Below are 22,197 nucleotides of genomic sequence, written 5' to 3' on the forward strand. Positions count from 1 at the left end.
CGTGTAATCGGCAAGGAACACGCGACCTCGCAGCTTACCTCGCGGAAACGCGTGCGACGCGCTTCTTATAACACGCAAGTGAAATTCAGACAGGACGGAGGAGTGACGTGGGTCGCCCGGAGTACTCGTGTCACGATCTCCCGCGCCTCGAGGACCTCTCCAAACGGCAACGGTCAGTTTCAAGCTCGAGAGATTGCCCGCTGATGATCGCGTAACAAGGTCCTCGCCATCAACCTGTCCTGCCGCCGGCAGCACACGCCGGGACTTCAGTTCAGTTTACCTGGCACGCGGAAGTCACCTCTTCAAGGACCGCGAGGGTATCCTCGAGCGCCAAACTCGGTGTGCGACCATATGTATCGCGGTGCGTGCGATACAAGCGAGAGGCGAACAAGGAGGAAGAGAGAAAGGGGGGACGAATATACAGTATAGGCATTTTCTTTTGCTAATTGTCGTAATTAATTGTGAGAGTTTTCCCGGGACAAGCCGAACCGAGATTAGAGAATAGCTTTAATGGTGGAGGAGAGAGTCATGAAATCGTTCATTTCACCGTTCGTTCTGCAATCTACACGTGCATCACTTGTAATTGACGCGTTTGATACGGACGCGCCTCTTTGATCACGCGATCCATTCAATCCCATTTGCGGCCGTAAACTAAAAACGTACACTAGACGTACACGTTCGTGAACGTGTGTTCTCCTCGCCAGTTTGTCGAGATTCGCTTCGTATCAGATACGTGAATTCGTCCTGCGCAATTCTTACTCCGACTTCCTCCGCGCCGGGGATTCAAAGTGCCTTCCTATTAACGGAACTAAAATTACGACTGTTGCACCATGTCCCGCTAAAGACCAGAGATCATCGTACAGTACCGGTAACAAAGTAGAGAGATCGTGTCTCTCACAATATTCTTTGTACGCGCGGCTATGTAATTTTATACTCGCTCAAAGATTCCTCGTTTTCTCGGTATGCCGATTTTATCGATAGTAGCTGTCTGACTTTCGCATTAGTCGGACTTTGTCATCATGAAAATCGCTCGTTTCTTTTCCACGCAATTCTGACGCGAATTAAAACAATTACCTAATTTTTATTTGGTTGAGCTAATACGAGCTTTGCGAAACGTAGGATACGTAGATTCTTCACATTAATTTCAGGACCTCAAGTTATGCAGGCACAGTGATACATACTCGTTTCTGTAGCTCTCTCAAGGACGGAGGCATTATTGATGCACGCCAGACCGACATACTGTTATGCCAATAAAGCGCTCGGGATGGACCACTACTCGCGCTGTCAATTATCGGGTTTTTAGTCGTCGAAACTCGCGTAGTCCTCAAAGAAGATGAAGCAGCACGTCGGCGGCTCGAGCATCGGATATCCCTTTTACGAGAGGCGGACAGGTCCGTTATTCATTCCCTGACTCGTACGATACCAACACGTACGTAGTACCACCTTGCCGGAAGTACGCGCTTTCAGTCGCCGGGCATTTGTTGTCATAAATTGTTACCCGCGTCATTACTCGCGCGGACGTCGTAAATAAAACAATGTTGCAGTTATACAAATCAATTTCAGAATTTTCAAACGGGCGGGTGAGGGAGATCTACGCGAGATTAAACAGCTTCTTCGAGGGGGAAATGTGTGTACTTCGTTTACATCCCTATAAATTGATCTGTCCGCGTCGCGTAATCAGTTCTTCACTCCTTAAACTATGCTCACGAACGCTCGCTCGCTCGCTCGCACGCACGCATGCACTTACGCACGCATGCACTTACGCACGCATGCACTTACGCACGCATGCACACCGGTTATCGAACTGATGCAGATTAGCATAATATGCAATGCGAGACGCGCGATGAAATTAGCCGCACGTGCCGATGACGACACGCGCCAAAATACCACGTTCAATCGCTCTGTATGCAGATTTAAGCCGCCGAGCCGATTCTAAGTGGCGCCGATGATGCGTCCTCCTCGCTGAAAGTCGGTCGATCCAATCTGATTAGCGAACGCGAACGGCGAGTAAAACCGGGACACGGTATCCACGACGCGAACTTCGCCCACGGTCTCCTTTGCCGGTCGGTTGTATATAAGGAGTTTGTTCCCAGGTGAAGGTAATCATATTCCGCGTTCCACGGTAATGGTGAACGAACGCAGCCTCCGGGCTGTAACGGAACCTCTGCCACCAGCCTGCACCCCGGCCTCTGTGTCGGACCCGTGGGTGCACCTTAGCTTAGCTTGCACCTCCATACCCTCTCTAAGCCAAACTCCTATGTTGCCGCAATTATCGCACGACCGGCTGTTATCTCGGCAAGCAACGTCTCCTTCCCTCCCTCCCTCCCTTTCTCCTCCATCGTTATCGTTACCATCTTGTTCCTAAGCGCGGACAAGGCGGACTCTGAACTTGACCCGACCTCGTGACCGTGGTCGGGCTGGCACCGGCCGGCAACATACAACGCGAACGCCAATAACAATTAATTTGTTGCTATCCACAATTCAATGAATAGCCTCCGCCATCGGTGGCTAGAAACCGCACGTGAAAAAGAATCCCGTTGCGGTTGCAGGAGCTCGATAGTGATCGTCGTCGCTGTTATTGCACGGCGCGATGGTTACCTCAAGCGTGAACGACTTGGAGAGTAATACGCCCGCGCGTTAATCACTCGCGGGATAATCATGACGCATTAATTAGTGCATTAATTAGAGCGGAGACGGTTAGCCTTACTTCGCGTTTAACGTATTGCTCGCTCTCGTCGTTGCCGTCGAGTGGTATTACTCTGAGCCGCTCTGAGCCTCGTCCAGCATAATTCATCGTGAGCGTGAAAGTAAAATCGGGCATGCCGCTCTTCGTCTCGACGATTGTTGCCGATGCCGTTTGTTCCCGTTGCCGTTTTTCAAGTTCCTCGTAAATTATTCTGACAGTACCATAGCGCCGATTCAGAGTGCTCCCGCCGAGAAACCAGAGGGGGTTGATGGCTATTACGATCGGATTGAACACAAATTACCCGATTGTGCTGACCGTTTATGCTTGCTGAACATATAGGCTTATTTGAAAAGACAATCAAACGGCACACATTAGCCATACATTGTATATTTCTTAAAATATGATTATTTAGATCTTTAATATTGAGTTTTATAAAAATTATATTAATTTCAATAAACAATTCTTATAAGAATTCTCCCCCCAAAAATCGATATACAAAATATGAGCACTAATATAACATTTGAGGAAAATATGTCAAAAATAGCGATCTTCTTGGATTTATTGTGCACAAAATCAAATTTAGAGAATAAAAAAACCTATATGTCTACATTTTGAACAATTTGAACGTGTAATCGCAATAAATTATAATCGACAATTCGAAGAGGAGCTGATTCCGTTACGAGCGGGCACTCGAGCCACGAGTTAATAGGATCCGGAGAAGTCAGTGGTTTCCAGCACGTGCATACAACGCGCACGTACGATCGGCGGTCGCCAGCGCGTGTTGCAACCGGAAGATGTCATCACCGGCAATTACGACCGGATCGAACGTAAATTTATCGGCGACAAACATACCGTATGCCGGACGCGACGCCACCGTCTACCCAGCGCGATGTACTTGGATGCGTCGCGTGCATCCGAAGACACGGTGCCTTCCGTCGCGGCGCGGCCGTACCGAGAGCGCAAGTGGAATTAGTCTCGGTTCGACGGACGCGCCTACTGCAGCTCGTTCCTGGTGCAAGCAAGATGGAAAGTAATGCACCTTGCCACGAATCAGGGTGAATCGACGAGAATACCGATCGTGGTGAGCAAGGGAAAGAGAGGAAAAGCGAGACAAAAAGAGAGAGAGAGAGAGAGAGAGAGAGAGAGAGAGAGAGAGAGAGAGAGAGAGAGAGAGAGAGAGAGAGAGAGAGAGAGAGACGAAGACGGCCGGTGTCGGAATGAAGCCGGGCCGATATTTCCATTCACAACGCATCACCATACGGGTGTGTCGTTTCTGGGTTGCGAACACGATCCGCACGCACCTACCGAACGTGAGATATGGGAGAAATGTGGTCTTATCGGGAGACATTTCTCGGAAGAACGAACGAGTGGACATGAAAATTAAGAGAGATTAATGGCTCCGATTACGTTATAAATCCCTTCTTAATACACTTTCAAAGATTTTAATTATTAAAATCTTATTTGTGTGAAAAAGATCAGAGCTGACATGTATTTTATCCCGAAGACAGAATTGGATAATTTAAAAATGCATGTATATACATATTACGAGTGAAATAAAATAAGAATCTGGAACCATGTAAATTTAGAAGCTACAAATATTTCACAGATTATCGCGAATAAAAGTAGCCGTAACGACAAGCTTTTTGCTTGGAAAGTTCACGTTTTCACGATACTTATCCGATTCTGGCCACACTCGGTCGAAGCTGTAGATGTGCGCGCGCGTATTAGCGGTATGCGCTCGTACCCATTCACCGAATTCCCTTGTTCAATGGGTTGTACACCGTGAATACGCAATGACGTAAGAGTTCCCCGTTGCTTCGCCAGATAGTCTCAACTCATTGCGGACTCCTACGTGTCCGCGTCGTGGAGCGCGGCTCATAGCGCAGAAATATCTCGCGGACCTGTCCATTGGTGTGAGATTCATTACGATCGGTCGAGATGTAATTTACGGTGCGGCTAGCATGAAACGGACGGTTAACGAGCGAGCACGAGTTTAGGTGTCGCGACTCTTGCATTGCTTCTTTTTCTTTTTCCTCTTCTTCGTCTTCCCTTCTCTTCCTCCTTCTCTGGATTACAATGAGCTGCTGGTGGATGTTACTGGGGGAAGAGTGGCAGAGGAGGAAATATACGTAGGGGAAAAGATGAAGTCGACAGGTAGAAGAGAAACTACCTACGCGCTCTTGCGCGCGCTTCTCTCTTTTATCTCGGTACCGCTTTGTATTAGGCCGCTGTCGCACGGTTGGTATGCGCCGCCGGCTTCGCCAAAGTCCTCCTTTTCTTCCTGCCCGAAGATTCCTCTTATTTTTCCTCCTCCTCTTCCTTTTCCTTCTCCTCCATCGCCTCCTCCTCTTTCTCCTCCTTTATCGCGTTTACCAGCTAAGTCAGCGCTCTTAAGTAATTTCTTTCGGTCAAGAACCCGCAGATACCATCATCACCTCCGCCCTTTCCTCTCTCTCTCTCTCTCTCTCTCTTTCTATCTACATCAAAACGGAGGAATGCAAATGCGCTGACATTCAATTTTATAGCGCCCACTTGAAAATCGAATTTTTATCATATAAATTTCTTTTTCATTCACGCTTTTTCGCGCACCTATTCCCTTATCGGGTGAGCGAGGTCCGCGCCGTCCCGGCTGGCGCAGCGGCACGAACGGAGGAGGTTGAGCACACATCGGGCTCGTGCAAACACGCGTGCTCATTCCCACGCACCCACGCCTCTCATACCCGGCTCACGCTCCAGGTAGACAGACGAATCGCATTTAGCCTCCTGCCGCGACGCGAATGCGTCAAATGTTCTCTCGCGTCGCGAATTTCGCATCTTGACACCGCGTGATACATTGTATACCTTAAGGCTAATTCTACCAACATCGATTAAACTCTCTCTACAACGTTTAACCGATTAACTCTGCTCTTTTTCTCGGCTGTTTCATTGACTACAACATAGGTACCGAGTGATAAATAATTATTAACACATTGTTACATTGCTTTACACGTAGCTTCATATTACATGTTCATTTACATAATTAATACCTAGTCGCGCACAAGGTCCACACCTGTGTGTGTATGGGATATACGTATACGAGCTCGCGAGAAGCAATCGGTCAAAGTGCAGAGGTGCGTCTGGCTCAGTTCCAGACGTGACTACTGTGTCCGACCAGCTGTCATCCTGTCAGATCAGGGCGAGAGTTACGTGGTAGAATGCCACGTGACGAGATAGATATACCTTTAAGCCGCCTCACGATGAGGAATAGATAAGCGTACAATGGCTCGTTATACTTTCGCGCGTATGCAGATAACGCGCAAAAATTCTCAAAGCCGTCTGAGTAGGTTTGAATCCAAGTCGAAAGATTGCATTTGTGATGTAATACAAGATGATAGGTATAACCCGCCACCCATGTTTACGTTAAAGTATTTTAATATTATTCATTGGCAATTGATGTCTACTGAATAATCGATGAAGTAGACAAACTTTAATTATATTTAAATGAAGACGGCGAATATCTCGTATTATATTAGAAGTAATAAATAACTTTGAATAAATCTCGTAAAAATTTTGAATTAACTCTTACTCACTTTATTCGTAACCACATTAGAGATCAAAGTTTAGTTTCCGTTCACACGGGTAATGTAAGCTAACGAAAGCGTCATTTACGTGTTGCAGGGTACGGAAGAAGAGTGCCGACATGTCGGCGTTGAACGCCGCGCTTTGTAGACGCGGGATAATCCTCTGGCTGGCCGCCGTCCTACTGCTGGCGTCACGATCCACGCATTCTGGTGAGTTTTTGCAGAAATACCTCGGTGTACTTCTAGCTCCCTTTCTTTCGTCTGGCTTCAACGCCTTGGACACGCTTGAGCCGCCGTACAAAACGCGAGTCATTTATTTGATAGAGAGACCGTGAACGCGCGGACTCCCACGAGGAAATAAGAGGTAGACGGGCAAGAAATATTTTCGCTCGCCTCGCGAAGACGCGATCGGATTATTTCTGCTTGTGGCTTGCTCTTGGTTGCAGCTCGAAGCCAGATTCCACCGGATCGCCCGTAAATGCCCGTCCATAAATGTAGCAAAATACGCTGGAGTCGTAAAAAAAAAAAGTTTTTGTTTCCACGTTGATGTAGTGTTTACTCTTTTTACGCTTTGCGGAATACCGACAAGAAGTTGAATAGTGCGGTAATAGAGACCAAAGAGAGAGAGAGAGAGAGAGAGAGAGAAAGAGTAAAAGTAATTTCTCGAATGAAGATGAGAAAAGTCTTTCGTAACTCGAGCAGAGAAACCTCTCTTTATTGCATTTACGATGGAAACTGGTTTTTCCAAAGAAGAGTGATTCTATTAAAGCAGGCATTTCGCAATAGGATCAAGCTGTGAAATTTTTAAATCAAAATCGAAGCTTGGTAAAAAGGTTTTAAATCAGGCATAAATGCACGTACGTTGTGAAACGTTGAAATTAATTTCTGAAAATCAGAGGAGAGAGGCGACACGATCACTTCCGCGATTGTCCTTCTCGTACCGTCTGATGTGACTAACGCAGAGTCGGCCAGCCAATGTTTGAATGAGCCACGTTCTGTCAGGCCGTCGAACCTATCCTATCCGTGTGTCCCTTCCTCTCTGGCGATGGGGAGAGCATTACCTCATAATGCTCACCTCTGGCATCGGTCGTGTCGAGGCCCAAGGTGCTTTCCCATGGACCTGGCACACCATATTCGTTCTTCGACCACTCTCGGGTCGCCTTCGGGCGATCGGTCGCCTCCTTCCTATCGTGAACCTCATTCCGTGAAGTTCCGCGAGCTTCTTTCCTTTACGTCGAGCTAGTTTGAAACGGTACGCCTGGACCTTTCGAGTCACCTGGTACCGATATCAGAAGAAGACGATCCAGTTAAAACGGGGCCTTCAATTGTCATCGCTCACGTCACGAATTATTTCCGGGAGAAGAAAAACGGCGATAGAATTACGCTGCAGTAATCGACCGCAAATTCGTAAAATGCCTCAATACCGACAAAAAAAAGGATTTGTTATTCTCGTAATTCGTTATTCGAGAAAGTAATTTCACAACTTGTGGTCGAGAGGCTGCAAAGAAGGCGAGCCTATTTCGCACAGGCGTTTACGACGATCGATCGATCGATAGAGGAACGTTCTCGGAAAAACATGATACTATGAACACGACGACGTGCAAAAACGTTGCATCGTCAATGAAAGCTTATTGAAGATGCGTCAGTTTTGCCTCTCCCCTTCATCAATCGGTCGTCGGTGCTTCAGCGAAGAGCAGGTGTGGTTAAACGCACGGGATCGATTGAATTCCGCGCGACACATCCGGCGTGTCTTCCCTCGCTCTTCTTTTTTCTCTCTTCCTCCTCGAGAATCGGTAGGCGATTCTGTGACTCTCTATCACATGCACTTTCGTATTCTTTTTTTGCCCCTCGTGCTTTTCTCGAGCGAGCAGCAAGGACGATCGAGATCGACGCCGGTTCGATCACCGGCGATCCATCAGACGGCGGACAAGTTTTACTGGATTATGTATCTTCCCTGGGCAGAGCGAGCATTTGCGAGATGCTTGCATTCAAAGGAAAATGATATCGCTGACTTCGAGATGTAACTGGTTTTCATTGCATTATAAAAAAGCGTTTACCTATCGTTGCATTACCACGCACGTATTATAGCAATAACTTTTGTCTTAGATCTTCCTCGCTGTTTCGCGATTATTAGAATTACTTGGTGTATCGGATTGCAACATGGTGAAAAACTACGAGCAACGATCGGCAATATCGTTACTATACGCAATCGGCAGTTCGTAAAGTATTGCGTGAATATTAATTCAATGTATAAATAATCGTTCGTTTTGGAATTCTCAATCATATATTACATTTGCCTATACTGAGCAAAATTGTTAGTTTGATTAAATTTTCCAACTGAATTAAATTTTGTCTATTTAAGTATTTATATATTTCAATTAACTATATAAATACTTGAATTGAAATTTGTGCATTTAAGTTAAATGCATAAATTCTTTAACTGATAAAATTTTAATTTAGTTGGAAAATTTTGTCAAATTAACGATATTTTTTTCTCATTGTATACAACTCATGTGTTCCGTTAATTCCTACGTCTCTCTTTTTTTCTTGTCTTTTTGTTCATGTAAGTTATTTCTTATCTTACATCAGCGAAAAAAGAACAAGAAGAAAAAAAGGTAGCAACACGACAAGATAAAATTTACTTTCGCGATAAGCGAAGGAATCAATTTCGGCATTTTACCCGGAAGTGATCTAAGCTTGAGATCAATGGAGGAAAAAAAAACGCGTCTCGACGTATGGTTCTCCACGTAGCGGTTCCTCCACCGCTGCATCCACGCGTTACCGTGTGAATTCTGGTCAAACCTGTAAGCCCCGAGGAGCAATCATTCGACGTGCCCACATCGGGATGTCACTGACCGCATACCTCACCGTTCGTCACTTACAATCCACGGTACATCGTCTACCGAAGACGCATCTGACCCCTAAGGCGTTCCATATTTATGCCTAATGCTCGGCAGAGTGTCGTTATCATCAAGCATCAGCAAACGCTCTCGCGAGTGAGTCCTGTCTCTCGTCTTGCGCAACGACAGGAGAAGAGGATCCGAATGGCGTCGCACGCGGCGCGGGGCGCATAAAAATTCACCGTGATGTATGTGACCATGCGACCGCATACAGTTACGCACACGTTTTAAATCCTCCACTCCGAGTGTCTTACTCGAGATGTAATTGTGCGAGTCGATCCATAAATCTGCTCGAGAGATTTCTGCACGCGTCTGAAGCCGCGCGAGCGTTTCTCCGGATCTTCTGAATTATGCACGAATTAAATTGTCCGAGACGCGAGAATCTATCCGCCCAGCGAGGGTCTTTTCTCACGGGAGAGCGAAACAGTGGAGGGTTTTAAGGCGATCCAATGTGCTTTTGATAGCGAACGCGAATGAACTCCGCGTCGTTTCGATTCAGACGACGAGGAAGAGCTCTCGCGCGGTGAGAGGGTATAGAAAGGACCCGTTGTAACCGGTACGTCGTAAGAGGACTCCACTCCCTCGTCCACGCGCGCGTACTCCTTAGAACTCTCTTTCTCTCTCTCTATCTCTCTCTCTCTCTCTGTCTTTCTCTCGTCTGTATATATACCTTCTTGACTACTGAGATGGCGAGGTCAGCTGCGGTCATCCGACGAAGGGTATATAACGGAACGCGTGGGTGCAACGTCAGCGTGACACGGATTAAATCGGTCGCGTCAGTCCGTTTTGGAAAATGAGTGTTCCGCTTTCGCAAGGCGTAATTTATGGGCGTTATTCGCCGGTATCTGCGGCGTTTTGATCACGTTTCGACGCGGCCGCTAGATCCAATCGCACATACGAGTCATACTCGCGCAACGAAGTGAATCGCGGTTCAAAGATCCCGGACCCCTTATCGGAAGCGAGTGTTTCTTTCCCCGAGTTGGGAATTATTCTCATTACCGGACCTAACGGCGCGCGGACTCGCATCGTAATGTAGGAAGTGGCAATGAACTCGATCCCGTGTGATTGGGAGAGTAATTTATGATTGTCCTCGAAAGGGATTATACGCCGGAAACAGTACGGTACGCGTATTACGCCAAAACCAATTAGCAAGATTTCCATGCTATCCGGATATCTATAACGTTATCGTTAAGGCAGAAACATAACATTTATTTTTCTGTAGATAAATAACATTCATTTTTCTGCTCGCGTGAATTTATTTCAATAAAGCTATTACGGTGAGGGAATTGCGTAATTTCCGAGTAACCGTCAGTCTCTCATGCGAAACGGACCTGGCCGAGGAAAAGTTCCGTCACATGACGAGTCTTTCATCTCGCGTACGCACACACACACAAAGGAACGAAATTATTCCATCATCTTTTTCTTTCGGCGTGTTCTTCATCAGGGTCGGTCTTGTGTGAGCGCGCGACAGAGGAAACCGCGACCTTGGAGAATGCGTGATGCAGAATTTCGTGCACGCAATACGCCAGGGGCTGGCTGCGGTGCCAGGTGTTCATCGGAGCGTGCGCGGCTGATGGTAATGAACTTTCGCGAGGCAAGGCCGCCGGGAATGATTTCATAACGCGAGCGCAACAGCCCCGAGTTCTCTTGTTCTCTGTAGTGTGTAACAGCATCGTTCGCACGCGCGCGCGCTCAAACGCGCGGAGAAAGGGAAGACACGGGTCAGGTCGCGGCACACGGGAGGAATCGAGAGGAATCGCGGCTCCCCCGAAGCGGGAGCGAGACAATCGCGGGTGGGGAAACGACACATACGAAGAGGAAACCGGAGAACCCGGCGGTACGTTGACTTACATAATGATTCCACGAGATACCCATACACACGTGTATTGGCGCGCGCGTATGTGTATAAAGCGCGATCTTCTGTCCTCGATTACGCGAGCAAAGCGCGGCCGAAGAACGCATAAATCGCGCGCGCGGAAATTATATTCGAGGGAAGATGCGTTTATTGTTGATACCGATAAACTCCCACGTTGCCCTTTTTCTACGCGATCGAGATTGATTTAGAGTTCTGCGTTCCGCGTACACTACGAGAGAGAGAGAGAGAGAGAGAGAGAGAGAGAGAGAGAGAAAGAGAAAAAAGAGAGAGAGAAAGAGAGAGAGAGAGAAGTCCGCCTCTAAAGCCGATGCACTTCCGCGCGGCTTTGTATACGACGTCGTGTTTTATTCGGAATTGGATTTTTGCATCCGGAGAAGGAAGCGTTATCTTTTGCCAAGTGAAATTTATTGAACGACTCTCACTGCGCCTCTTCCAAGAGGCTCATGTAATTCGCGCCTTTCGATTTCGAAAGGATAAGGAACAAGTGTCAAAAGCCGAGCAAATGATCGAAATTATTGTGCTTCCTTACGATGAAATTTTTCATTACTACTGTCGAAATGAGCTGCGATTTTTTGTCAGCATCTTCCGATTATACGTGCTCAATTGTTAATTCATGAACGGTAATTTATCGTTTACTGATCTATCGAAGAAACGAAGAAAATATCAACTTGTTGGAGCATTGAAAGAGGTGTCAAATCTTCGCTGATTCCAGGCAGGAGCCGAATTCAATGACGAATGCAGCGAGCATTTTTCTTTTCCCTTTTAATTCTTTGTCATGATATTCCCCGTTACTTCCACGGTACTCCGATAAGGTTCTTTTATGCAGTAATAGTCCTTTTATTCAGTAACAATCCAATTGTCTCATTATGCGTTTAATTACTGCCAATGCATATCGCTTGTACATTGAATGATCATATTGTGTCGTTGTAGTTAAGTGCTCGCATAATGAAGATCACGTACCGAGATTACAATCGTGTACACGAAGCCTCGACACCTTGACCGTGGTCTTCGCGAAGGGAAGTGCGACGTAATAATTTAGTCTGACCATTGTGCGAGACAAGAATCGTCTCGGTAGGCCACGCGTACGTGATGGGTTCGTATAACGTGGAGGCACGCGGCTCGGTCTCCGGCTCGCTCGTGGGACTGACGAGACATGACCAAGTCTCCATTCAACCATCGTTGTGCTTGCCTGTACAGTTCGGTTCACTGGAAATCACCTGCATCGCGGAATGCTAATTCTCGAATATCGTGAAACTCGCTTCCATGTATCAAAGGTATATTATTGAATAGCGAGTTCTTAAAGAAGATGCATATATTAAATATTTTATAAATTTATCAATATCCAATCTTGAAAATGCATTAATAAATTTAAATAAACTGGTGTAATATATGTGAACAATTCAACTGTTTTATTAGGATCTAAACAATATTTTTTCATCCGTATTTTATATACGTATTGCACGGATGTCATTTGAAATCTTTCATGTAGTATAAAGCTAGACACTATTTCGAAGATGAGAAAGCAAGAATAAGGGTGGCTATAGAGAAGGCTCATTGTGCGATTTCTCAGTAAAAACATCTTGGTGATTGTACCTCAAAAGAATATCCAATCATCACGTTTCAGAAATAATTGAACTCGAGTTTTACCCGCCATACTCCAATTTCAAAAAAGAAATTGCGAAAGCGTGTAAGAAAAGAATGGGGTTACAATGGGAGATACGGGATTGTTGTACGCGAAAATTTCCGCATGAATTGCGCGCGAGAGGAAAACCCGAATGGAATTCACTACTCCGTGCGCGTTCACCATGCAACTCGTACGATTGGGGCGAGGGTGTTAACGAGAATTCGCCCACGTGTGTTCGCGCCATATGACGCTTCCACTCGTCCCGTTGTTAAGCCTCGGTACACCCTCAAGAGACGACGAATGCGTCCCGCCAGTAATTACTATGATAAACTGCACGCGGGAGACGCATTGATGTCCACCCCTGCGAATTTCGCCGAGCTTATTCGGCAATCCCGTTTTATGTTTTTCATTAACTTTAACTTCACGTACGAGTACATACATACTTATACCTGTCGCGGTGTACTCGATCGCGTAGCACTAACAGTCGTGTTTCTTTAATTGCAGCACCGGTATATGATCAGGATACCACACAGATCGCAGAGTACGAGTATGGAGGTATGTATATCATATCTGCTTTTATTGTGTCTAATTAATCGTTATACGCAATGTGACATTAATTATATTGTAGTTCGAGAAGTCGCACGCGTTGTATTTTAATTCAATAGATTAAACGACTAAAAGACAATTGTTACGAATCATTTTTATGCAACATACGTATTATATAAAGAGAAAAATTACAATTTATAAAAATAATAAACATACAATTATGATTATATTTATACAAATTAATAAAATTATTGACAAAAAATGTTCTAAATTTTTTCAAATTGAATTTATTCGTTACGTTTCAAAATAATAATGCCGCGAAAATAAAATTTTCGTGTTGTATATAATTATATTTTAGAAATTTAGAGATTCAGCGTACTTAATGTTAAATTATTTCTTTAGCTACCGTTGGATGTTACTTCAACTATCAGCGGTATCAAGAAGGCGATAGGATCATGACGAGTGAACCATGTCTGAACTGCACATGCCACAATCGAATGCTGATGTGCTACTTGAAAGTCTGTCCGTTCACGAAAGCGATCGGTCAGGATTGCACAGTGGAGAAACGTCCAGATCAATGTTGCCCCGTAATCACCTGTCCGGAAGTACCGGTTCAACTGTTAACATCGACGACAAGCGCACCGGAATCTACGGAGGTTGGTTTCCACGACAATTACGGCTGCCATGTCGACGAGAGGTTTTATGCAGACGGCGCTATGCTGCCGTTGGATCATCACAATCCTTGTGAGCTTTGCTACTGCATCAGAAATAGAACCACTTGTGTCATGCAAGAGTGTACTTTACGAGTGGCTGGATGTAAACCGGTCTATCAACCGGGTGTATGTTGTCCGATCAAATACAATTGCGGTAAGTAATTGAATTGTCCTCTAATACCTTGGTGTTATGTAGAAAAGTGGCCACAATTATTGATTCTTTGCGCAGAATATGATGAAGAACCTAGCACCACGGTTGGTCCAACTCCTGGTCTCATCATGACCACAACACTACCTCCTGGCGTGTTACCTCAATGTTATTACGAGGATAAAGTCTACGAAGACGGCGATCTGATTTACTCTACTCAACCTTGCCAGCATTGCTATTGCTTCCGAGGCGAGATTGCTTGCGCGGTGCAAAATTGCGGAACGCCGATGCAAGAACATGGAAAGAATTGCACGGCCTTACCGCCACCGGAAGGAGAATGTTGTCCGACCACATACAAGTGTGGTAAGTAATTTCATGTAATAACTAATAGTTGTGATGTATTATGTAACTCCATGATCTAATAGGCGTCATTAGTCAATGAACATTACGTATTAAAGGATATTCCTGTGTGTATTTATTACAGAGGAAGGAATTACTTCGGAATTACCACTTGACGAAATGACCGAATTCCCCTCGATTGAAGATCAACAACAGAAGGATGAACATTCTCAGGAAACAATACCCCCAGGTATCGATAATATTATACCGCAAGATAAGGAAGAAGAAGAAAATATCGAAGGAATTATCGAACACATTACGCGAGGATACACTCCGTCCACCGAATCTAAAGAACAGCCAGCAACCCTGTCGACAGGAGAAATAGAAACTACTACTGTTGAGAAAGAATCTATTCCACCGCACGAACATATTACTGAAACTTCTCCTCCTGATATAACATCGGAAAAGGCAGAAGCAGTGGAAGTGCCCTCTGAAATAGAAACAGAGAAGCCGGAAATATCTACGACAATACAAGAAGTTGAAGAAAATTTAGTTACTAAAACACCTACCGCTGAAATACCAGAAGTTTCGTCTATCGCGCAAGGCTTACAACCAGAAGAGATATTACCGACAGAACAGATATCTGAAGAACACGTAAGCACAGAAAAGGAACCCACTCCTGCTATTATTGAAAGGGGACCTAGTAGCGAAACAACGCAGACCGAAATTCCGATAAAAGAAGAAGAGACTACTAGTCCGCATGAAGAATTATCAACGCAGACACAAGAAGAAATAACTGAAATAGAAAAGACAACAGAAGAAGAACATATTAGCGTGACAAAAGCGCCAGAAATACCAGAGATTTCGACTGAAATCATTGAGAAGACAACATTGCCAATTGAAGAGCCTGGTATCAGCGTTGTTTCTGAATCTATCAGTGAGCAGCCAAAGGCAGACAAAGGTGAACCAGAAACTACTCCAGGGGAACCTTTGACGACAGAAACGGAATCCCCGAAAGAGGAAATTGTAACTGTTGCTCATGAAATATCCAGTACTGAACAAATCGCCACTGAGAAAGAAATATCGCATCCGACGGTAACTGCTGTCACGGAAGAAGTTCAATCGACTGAAATAAGTGGTTCTACCGAACAATCTGTCGAAGAACAGAAACCAATAACAAGCGAAGAACAACGTCCAGAAGAGACAACATCTGAGCACGCAATAATTGAAGAGCAAGCCACTGTTGGTGCTAAGAAAGAAGATGCCGGTTTGACTGAGAGTTCAGTGATGAGCGAGGAACCTACGAAGGAATCACATACGGAAGAAGTATCAACTCCTGAAATTCCACCTCAAGGTCCAACTGGCATACCGATTCCTGAACGAAGCCCAGAACAGAAGGCAGAAGATGGCGTATATCATGTACCGGAAGATCACGGTGTTACGCATCCAGAACTTAGTCCTGATAATCTTGTAACTGAATCTCCACAGAAACTAACGACATATTTCCCGCAAGAACAGGAGATCACGCTAACTCCATCAGAAGAAACTGTAAAACCGATTGCGACAGAAGGTACTGAATCAGTGGAAGCAGCTACTGAAATAAATGTATCAACTCAGGGTAAACCTGAAATTACTACAATTTCTGAAGAAACGAAAACAGAAAGCACACCTGCTGTCACCGAAGTTCAAGCTATCACGGAATCTTCTACAACCATTGCTCAGGAAGTACCAGGAGAAAAAGCACCTGAAAAATCTACTGAGGAAAGTGGTGAAAAAGGTGAAAAAGAAGTGCAACCAAAGAAGGAAGAGGAAATAGAAATGCAACCTCCAATTGCAACGAAACCAGAAATAGTTTCTGAAACACCGATATCTATTCCAACGGAACATACGACAGTGCCTTCGGATCTTGAAAAAGAACATACAACAGAAGGTGAACTTGTTACTACTATAATTCCTTCTGCTGAGCAATCAACGCACGTGCCACAGGTCGAAGAAAAAGAAACTGAAATAATTCCCGTCGAAAAAGAAGAACCAATTACTGAAAAACCAGTAGAGGAACGTGTTACTGAACATCCCATTGCAATACCAGATATAACTAGCGAAAAGGAAAAAGAATTACAGACTGAAGAACCTGTTTTGAAAGAGGAGCAAACCACGGAAGCGATAAAGACGATAGAAGATAAGTTTACAACACAAAAACCTGCTGTTAAAGAAGGAATAACCGAGCAACCTGAACAATATTCTACAAAGAAAGAGGTTGTTACTGAAAGTCATATTCCGGAGGAAATAGAAGATACTAAAGGTGCGTCAACAGAAAGTGTTGAACAACAAACTACAATGATGACAGAAAAAGAATCGTCTGAGGAAACTGTGGAATCGAAACCAACAGAAGTAACTAGCATCGATCAAACAGAATTACCTGATAAACATCCTATCGAACCAAGTGAAATTGAGAAAGGAGATGAAGAAAAGATTTCTGTGCCTGTATCTACAGAGGAAATTCAAACAGAAATTCCTATTAAAACCGAAACCGCTGAGACAATGGTGGGAACAGAAAAAATACAAACTGAGCCTTCTATCAGTGAGGAACATATACCAAGCCAGCCTTCAATTCCTTCAGACCGCAAGGAGGATCAGGAATCTATTGAACCAGAATTGCATGAGGAACAAACACAAAAGCCAGAAAAGGAAATAACTGAAGAACCACTCAAACCGACAATTCCTTTTGAAGAAGAAATCTCTCATATTCCATCTTTGGAAGGTGCTATAACCGGACCAGCCAAGGATAGTACAACAGAATCTATTGCCGAAGCTGTTACGCCAGAGCAACCTGAAATAACGAGCGAACAATCGGAAAAAGTCACAACTGAACTAGGACAAGAGGAACAAACTCAGGAATCAATCACTGAGGAACAACCAGAAATATATGAGAGGAAAGAGACAGAAACATCTAGTCCTGCAACTCACGAGGAGTCTTCTACAACTCACAAAATTCCTGAAGGACCAGTTGAAGGTGAAAAAGAGGTGGATGTTAATAAAACAATCGTAACCACAGAAAGCGAAAGTACAACAATACCAGTATTAGTTTCTGAGGTATCAACTGAATTACCTGGATTTGAAGAATCTACGAAGCATGAAATTCCCATCGAAAAAGAAATTACACCTACCACTGAAATTGAGCAACCGGGATTAGAAGAATCCACGCAACCATCAATAAAGGAAGAGACACCAATCAAAGAAACAGAGAGCCCAGCTGAAATATCCACAGGTATAACTCCTGAAACACCTAAAGTATCCATTACAGAACAACCACAGATACCCGAAGAAGAAATTGTTCAAAAAATTGGCACGGAGATACCGGATCGTGAAGAAAAAGAGAAATATTCAACGGTTATTCCAACAGAAACACCTGAATTGACAACTGAAATACTACCAAAAGAAGTACCTCAATATATAACCACAAGTATTCCTGAGGAAACTTCTGTAGAAGGAGAGAGTACATCGGAGATTGTACCTCGTCCGTCGGGTATTCCAGGAGAAGGTAATTGTCTCGTTGAAGGACAATCTTACAGCAATAATTCAGCCGTTCCACCGGCAAACGCATGTCAAACCAGTTGTCGTTGTGTCAGTAGTATTGTACAATGCGAACTTGTGCAATGTCCAGCCCCGCCAGTTCATCTGTCAAATTGCATGCCAATTCACACGAACGAAGACTCTTGTTGTCCCATGTATGCTTGTGATTCCGCACCGACTGGGGTCGACTTGGAGTCTGGAAGTCATGTAATTGAACCCAAAATACCCGAAACAGGAATAGAAAGTCAGAAGACTGTTTCACCTACGGAAATATCAACTGAAGCTGCGACAGAATCGAGTACTTTAGCTGGTGAGATTAGTACGCCGGAATCACGGCCTGTAGAAATCACTGTTCCTTCTGTTACTTTGTCTGAAGAAGAAATAGCAACTGAGAGACAGAAAACTACTCTTGAACCTGTTTATAAACAGCCAACTACAGGTGGACAACCTTTTGAGCAATATCCTGAGGAACATACCAGTAGTCCAGTACTTGAAACGTCACAAGAATCTACCAGTCACGTACCCGAAGAACATACTGTGCCTCCAATTGTGCCAGAAGAAGCTACAGAAGGTCAAGTTAGCGAAGGTGTAACAGAATCAGCAATTTCAACTGAGCAACCACAGGAGGAGACTGGAGAAAAACAAAGTACTGTTAGTGGCGAAATAATTACTTCCACACTTGTACCTATAGAACAGGGACCTCAAGGTACTGAAGAAATTGTTACGGTTTCTGTGACGGAAGAAAAAGAGACTTCTATTCCTGTCGAAGTAGAAGAAATTTCAAAACCTGCTGAGAAAGGAGAAGAAATTACGACTATAGCAGCTGATAAAGGTGAAGAAACTACGTCCATAGAACAAGAAAAACCAACTGAGGAAAAAGAAGAACAATCTACGCTTAAACCAATTGAAAAAATCGAAAAGAAACCAGAAGAAGAAAAAGTCCCATTAAAGCCAACCTCTGAAGAACCTATTACTACTGAAGAACACGAAATATCTACAACGCCAGAAGAAATTGTGACGGAGAAACAAGAAATTCCAGAGCAACAAAAGACTGTCAAACCAGAGTATGAGACTACTTCTGTTCCTGAAATACAGTCGACGACTGAGCATAAAGTTTCATCTGAAAATGAAACTGGATACAAAGAAGAAAAAGAGCCTGAGACGGTTACATTAACTGAAACTGTTCAAACTAAAGAACCAGAAAGCCAAACAAAATTGCCTGGTATCACTCCAAGTGAAACAGAAACACAGAAGCCAATTCTATCTGAAACTGAATCGACGACATTGATACATGATTATACAATAAGTGAAGAGGCAATAACAAAAGAATTTACGACTGTAAAGCCTATGGAAGTTTCCACGGAAGAAACCACGAAGATAGAATTAGAAATTTCAACTCAAGCTCCTGCAATTGAAAAAGAGCATATTATTCCTGTTGAAGCCGAAATTCCTGGTAAGGAAACCACTAAACTAGTCGAAGAATCTACTCCTAAAGTTTCTCTTGAAGAAACAACAGAAAGTGCAGAAAAGGAAACTACAGAATATATAGAAAAACATACAGAATCATCAGTTACAGAAAACGAAGAAGAATTATTAGTTACAAAATTGCCTGAAGAAAAACCATCTGAAACTGAATCTCCAATCAGTACTGAGGAACCAACGAAAATTATCGGAATTGATAAAACTACCGAAGCAGAAGCAGAACACGAGCAGCCCATTGGAACTAGCGAAAAGATTCCAGAAGTTATATCCGAAATTGAATCTCATACATCTGAATTACCTGTTAAAGAAGATACCGCATCAGAAGTATCAACAGAGAAAGAACTTGGCGAACAATCCACTACTCCAATCATAAAAGAAACTGAGCCAGGCGAAGTAGAAACTAAACAGCCCATTATTCCGGAAGCCGAAACACCAGCTACAGAAAAAGAATATATCACCGTTTCAACTGAAGAACAAACTCCAAAATCTGAGTATCCCGTAGAGGAACAGACTGTCTCCTCCAGTACCAGTGAAGAAGAGATAAAGGAAGGTGGCGTTTCGACAGAAGAGGTCACGTTGGTAACGAGTCAAGAGGAACAAACAACTGAAAGTATTAAACCAGAAACGCAATTACCTGGTTTAGCGGAGGATCAATCTGTTATACCTGACATCAAAAAAGATGAAGAACAGAAACCAGAAATCGGAATAACGGAAAAGCCTAGTAGTGAAGAGCCGATTACGGAACCAACGGAAGCAGGCGAAAAAGAAATAGAAGAAGCTGTTAAGGAGGAAACTACAACACCTGCTATTACAATAGAGGAGCATACCAAACAAGAAGAAATTCCTGAATTAGTTGTAAAAATTCAGGGACCAATGGAGACGACTATTTCAACAGAACAAAAACCAGAAGAGGAAGGTCAAGTTACTAAAGTTAGTTTACTGGAACATACAGTAAGTGAAGAAGCAACAACAATAACAGGTCTGACACCCGAAGAACAACCAGTATCGGTAAAGACAGAAGAAAAACAAAGTACTATTGAACCTGAATATCATACAACGTTATCTACTATTGAAGAAGAAGTATCAAAGCCAGCAACTGAAATTAGTGAAGTCGAGAAGCCTTCACCTGAAGAAGAAACCACTACAACTGAAAGTACGGAAAAGCCGGAGGAACCTGTTACAATACTGGAAGTAAGTTCAACTGAAAAACCTGAGGAAATTCCATCTGAAACGGAAAAGCCGGCTAAACCTGAACAAGAAACAGAGTCGTCAGAAAAAAGTGAAACTACGACAAAAGCAATTGAAAGTGCAGCGACCAAAGAAACACTACCGGAAGAAGTAATTCCAGTGGAAGTGACTCCAAAAGTTGAAGAAAAACCGACTGAAGTTTCTACGATAAAAGAAGAAGCTTATTCTACTGAACCCACTTATTCAACTGAAATAACTTCAATTCATGAAGAAGAACAAACGTCGATTACCAAATTGCAGCCTACTGAAAGGCCTCTTCCTTCTGAGGAAGAAACCTCCGAGGGAGAAATTCAGCCTAGTAAACCTGGAGAAGACGAGACTCATCCAACTGTATCCGAAGAGAGTCATCCGGATATAACCGAAGAACCACAATTTACTACCGAACATGCATCTGAAGCACCTATTACGATAAAAACAGAAGTTGAGGGTCCAGTCAAGGTGTCTAGTGTAAAACCAACTGAACTGCCTGAGGAAACGGCTACCCTTGGAACAATAATACCAGAAGAACCTGAATACCAGATTCCAATAAAATCCGAAGAAAGTGAGCAATCAGAAACACCTGAAGAACCTGTCATAAAAACGCAGCCGGTATCCACAGAATTACCAACTGGAGAAATTACAGAAGAAATACCAGAAGAGGAACTTCATCCACATGAAGGCGAAGAGCATCCTCACTTTGACCACTTCCCCGCAGCTACTGCGAAACCAGAGATCGATTATAACTTCCCTGAACAACGACCGGTGACCACTTTGGCTCCTCATATTCCGGAATATCCTGATCAAACTGGAATATCGGGCGAGGATTCTCATCTCCCCATACCCGCTGGCTATCCAAATCCCGACGACGATTATGGCGAGGATGACTATGGTGGACCGGGAACTTGCCGATATGGCGGCAAGGTCTATGTTTCGGCGCAACAGATACCTAGGGACGACCCATGCGACTTCTGTTTCTGCTTCAGAAGCGACATCATTTGTCTTCAACAGAGCTGTCCACCGCCTATTCCGGGTTGCCACGAAGAACCGATCAGCGGTTTTTGCTGCCCCAGATACGAGTGTCCCGTATCGATGGCCACAGCTCTTAATTTGACTACTACCACTACTACGACTACGACTACGTTACCTCCGCACTTTCACGCACACGCTTACAAAGGAGCCGCGAGACGAAGTGGATGCCAGGTCCGTGGCCAGGCCTATCGAGTGGGAGAGGTCATTAAGTCGGCATCTGGACCTTGCCTCCGCTGCATGTAAGTTAAAAAAAAAATACTTCTTTAAATAAGAAAATAGACAGAACATGTTTCTTTATATTCTCTATCTCTGTATGACTTGTACTTATAATTGATTCTTATTTCAAATAATGTCTTAAAATGCTAATAGGCTCTGTGAATTGGTTGATGACATTTTAACGCAATACTTAAATATGAAATTTGATTATAAATATGGGCCCGGCCATTATATTAATTTTATTTCTGTTATTTAAAGAAAAACCTAATGCAAATTGT

The 22,197-nt window shown here is 44.0% G+C and overlaps 1 protein-coding gene and 1 long non-coding RNA gene across 3 annotated transcripts in view; one reads left to right on the top strand and one right to left on the bottom strand.

Moving 5' to 3' along the window:
* The window catches only part of LOC105835798 (titin), a 38,312-nt gene that overhangs the window by 15,256 nt on the left and 859 nt on the right, over positions 1-22,197 (top strand). For both annotated transcript variants that reach the window (XM_012679354.3, XM_028193821.2), the window contains exons 2-6: positions 6,344-6,456; positions 13,151-13,201; positions 13,595-14,059; positions 14,135-14,416; positions 14,538-21,942. In XM_012679354.3, coding sequence (XP_012534808.1) covers positions 6,366-6,456; positions 13,151-13,201; positions 13,595-14,059; positions 14,135-14,416; positions 14,538-21,942 — 8,294 coding nt within the window. In that variant the 5' untranslated portion in view covers positions 6,344-6,365. The remainder of the gene's footprint in view (positions 1-6,343; positions 6,457-13,150; positions 13,202-13,594; positions 14,060-14,134; positions 14,417-14,537; positions 21,943-22,197) is intronic.
* The window catches only part of LOC118644835, a 35,746-nt gene that overhangs the window by 9,341 nt on the left and 4,208 nt on the right, over positions 1-22,197 (bottom strand). The gene's annotated exons all lie outside the window — the stretch shown is intronic.

The sequence above is a fragment of the Monomorium pharaonis genome, chromosome 3 (assembly GCF_013373865.1).
Source record: "Monomorium pharaonis isolate MP-MQ-018 chromosome 3, ASM1337386v2, whole genome shotgun sequence".
In the NCBI taxonomy this organism is placed as follows: domain Eukaryota; kingdom Metazoa; phylum Arthropoda; class Insecta; order Hymenoptera; family Formicidae; genus Monomorium; species Monomorium pharaonis.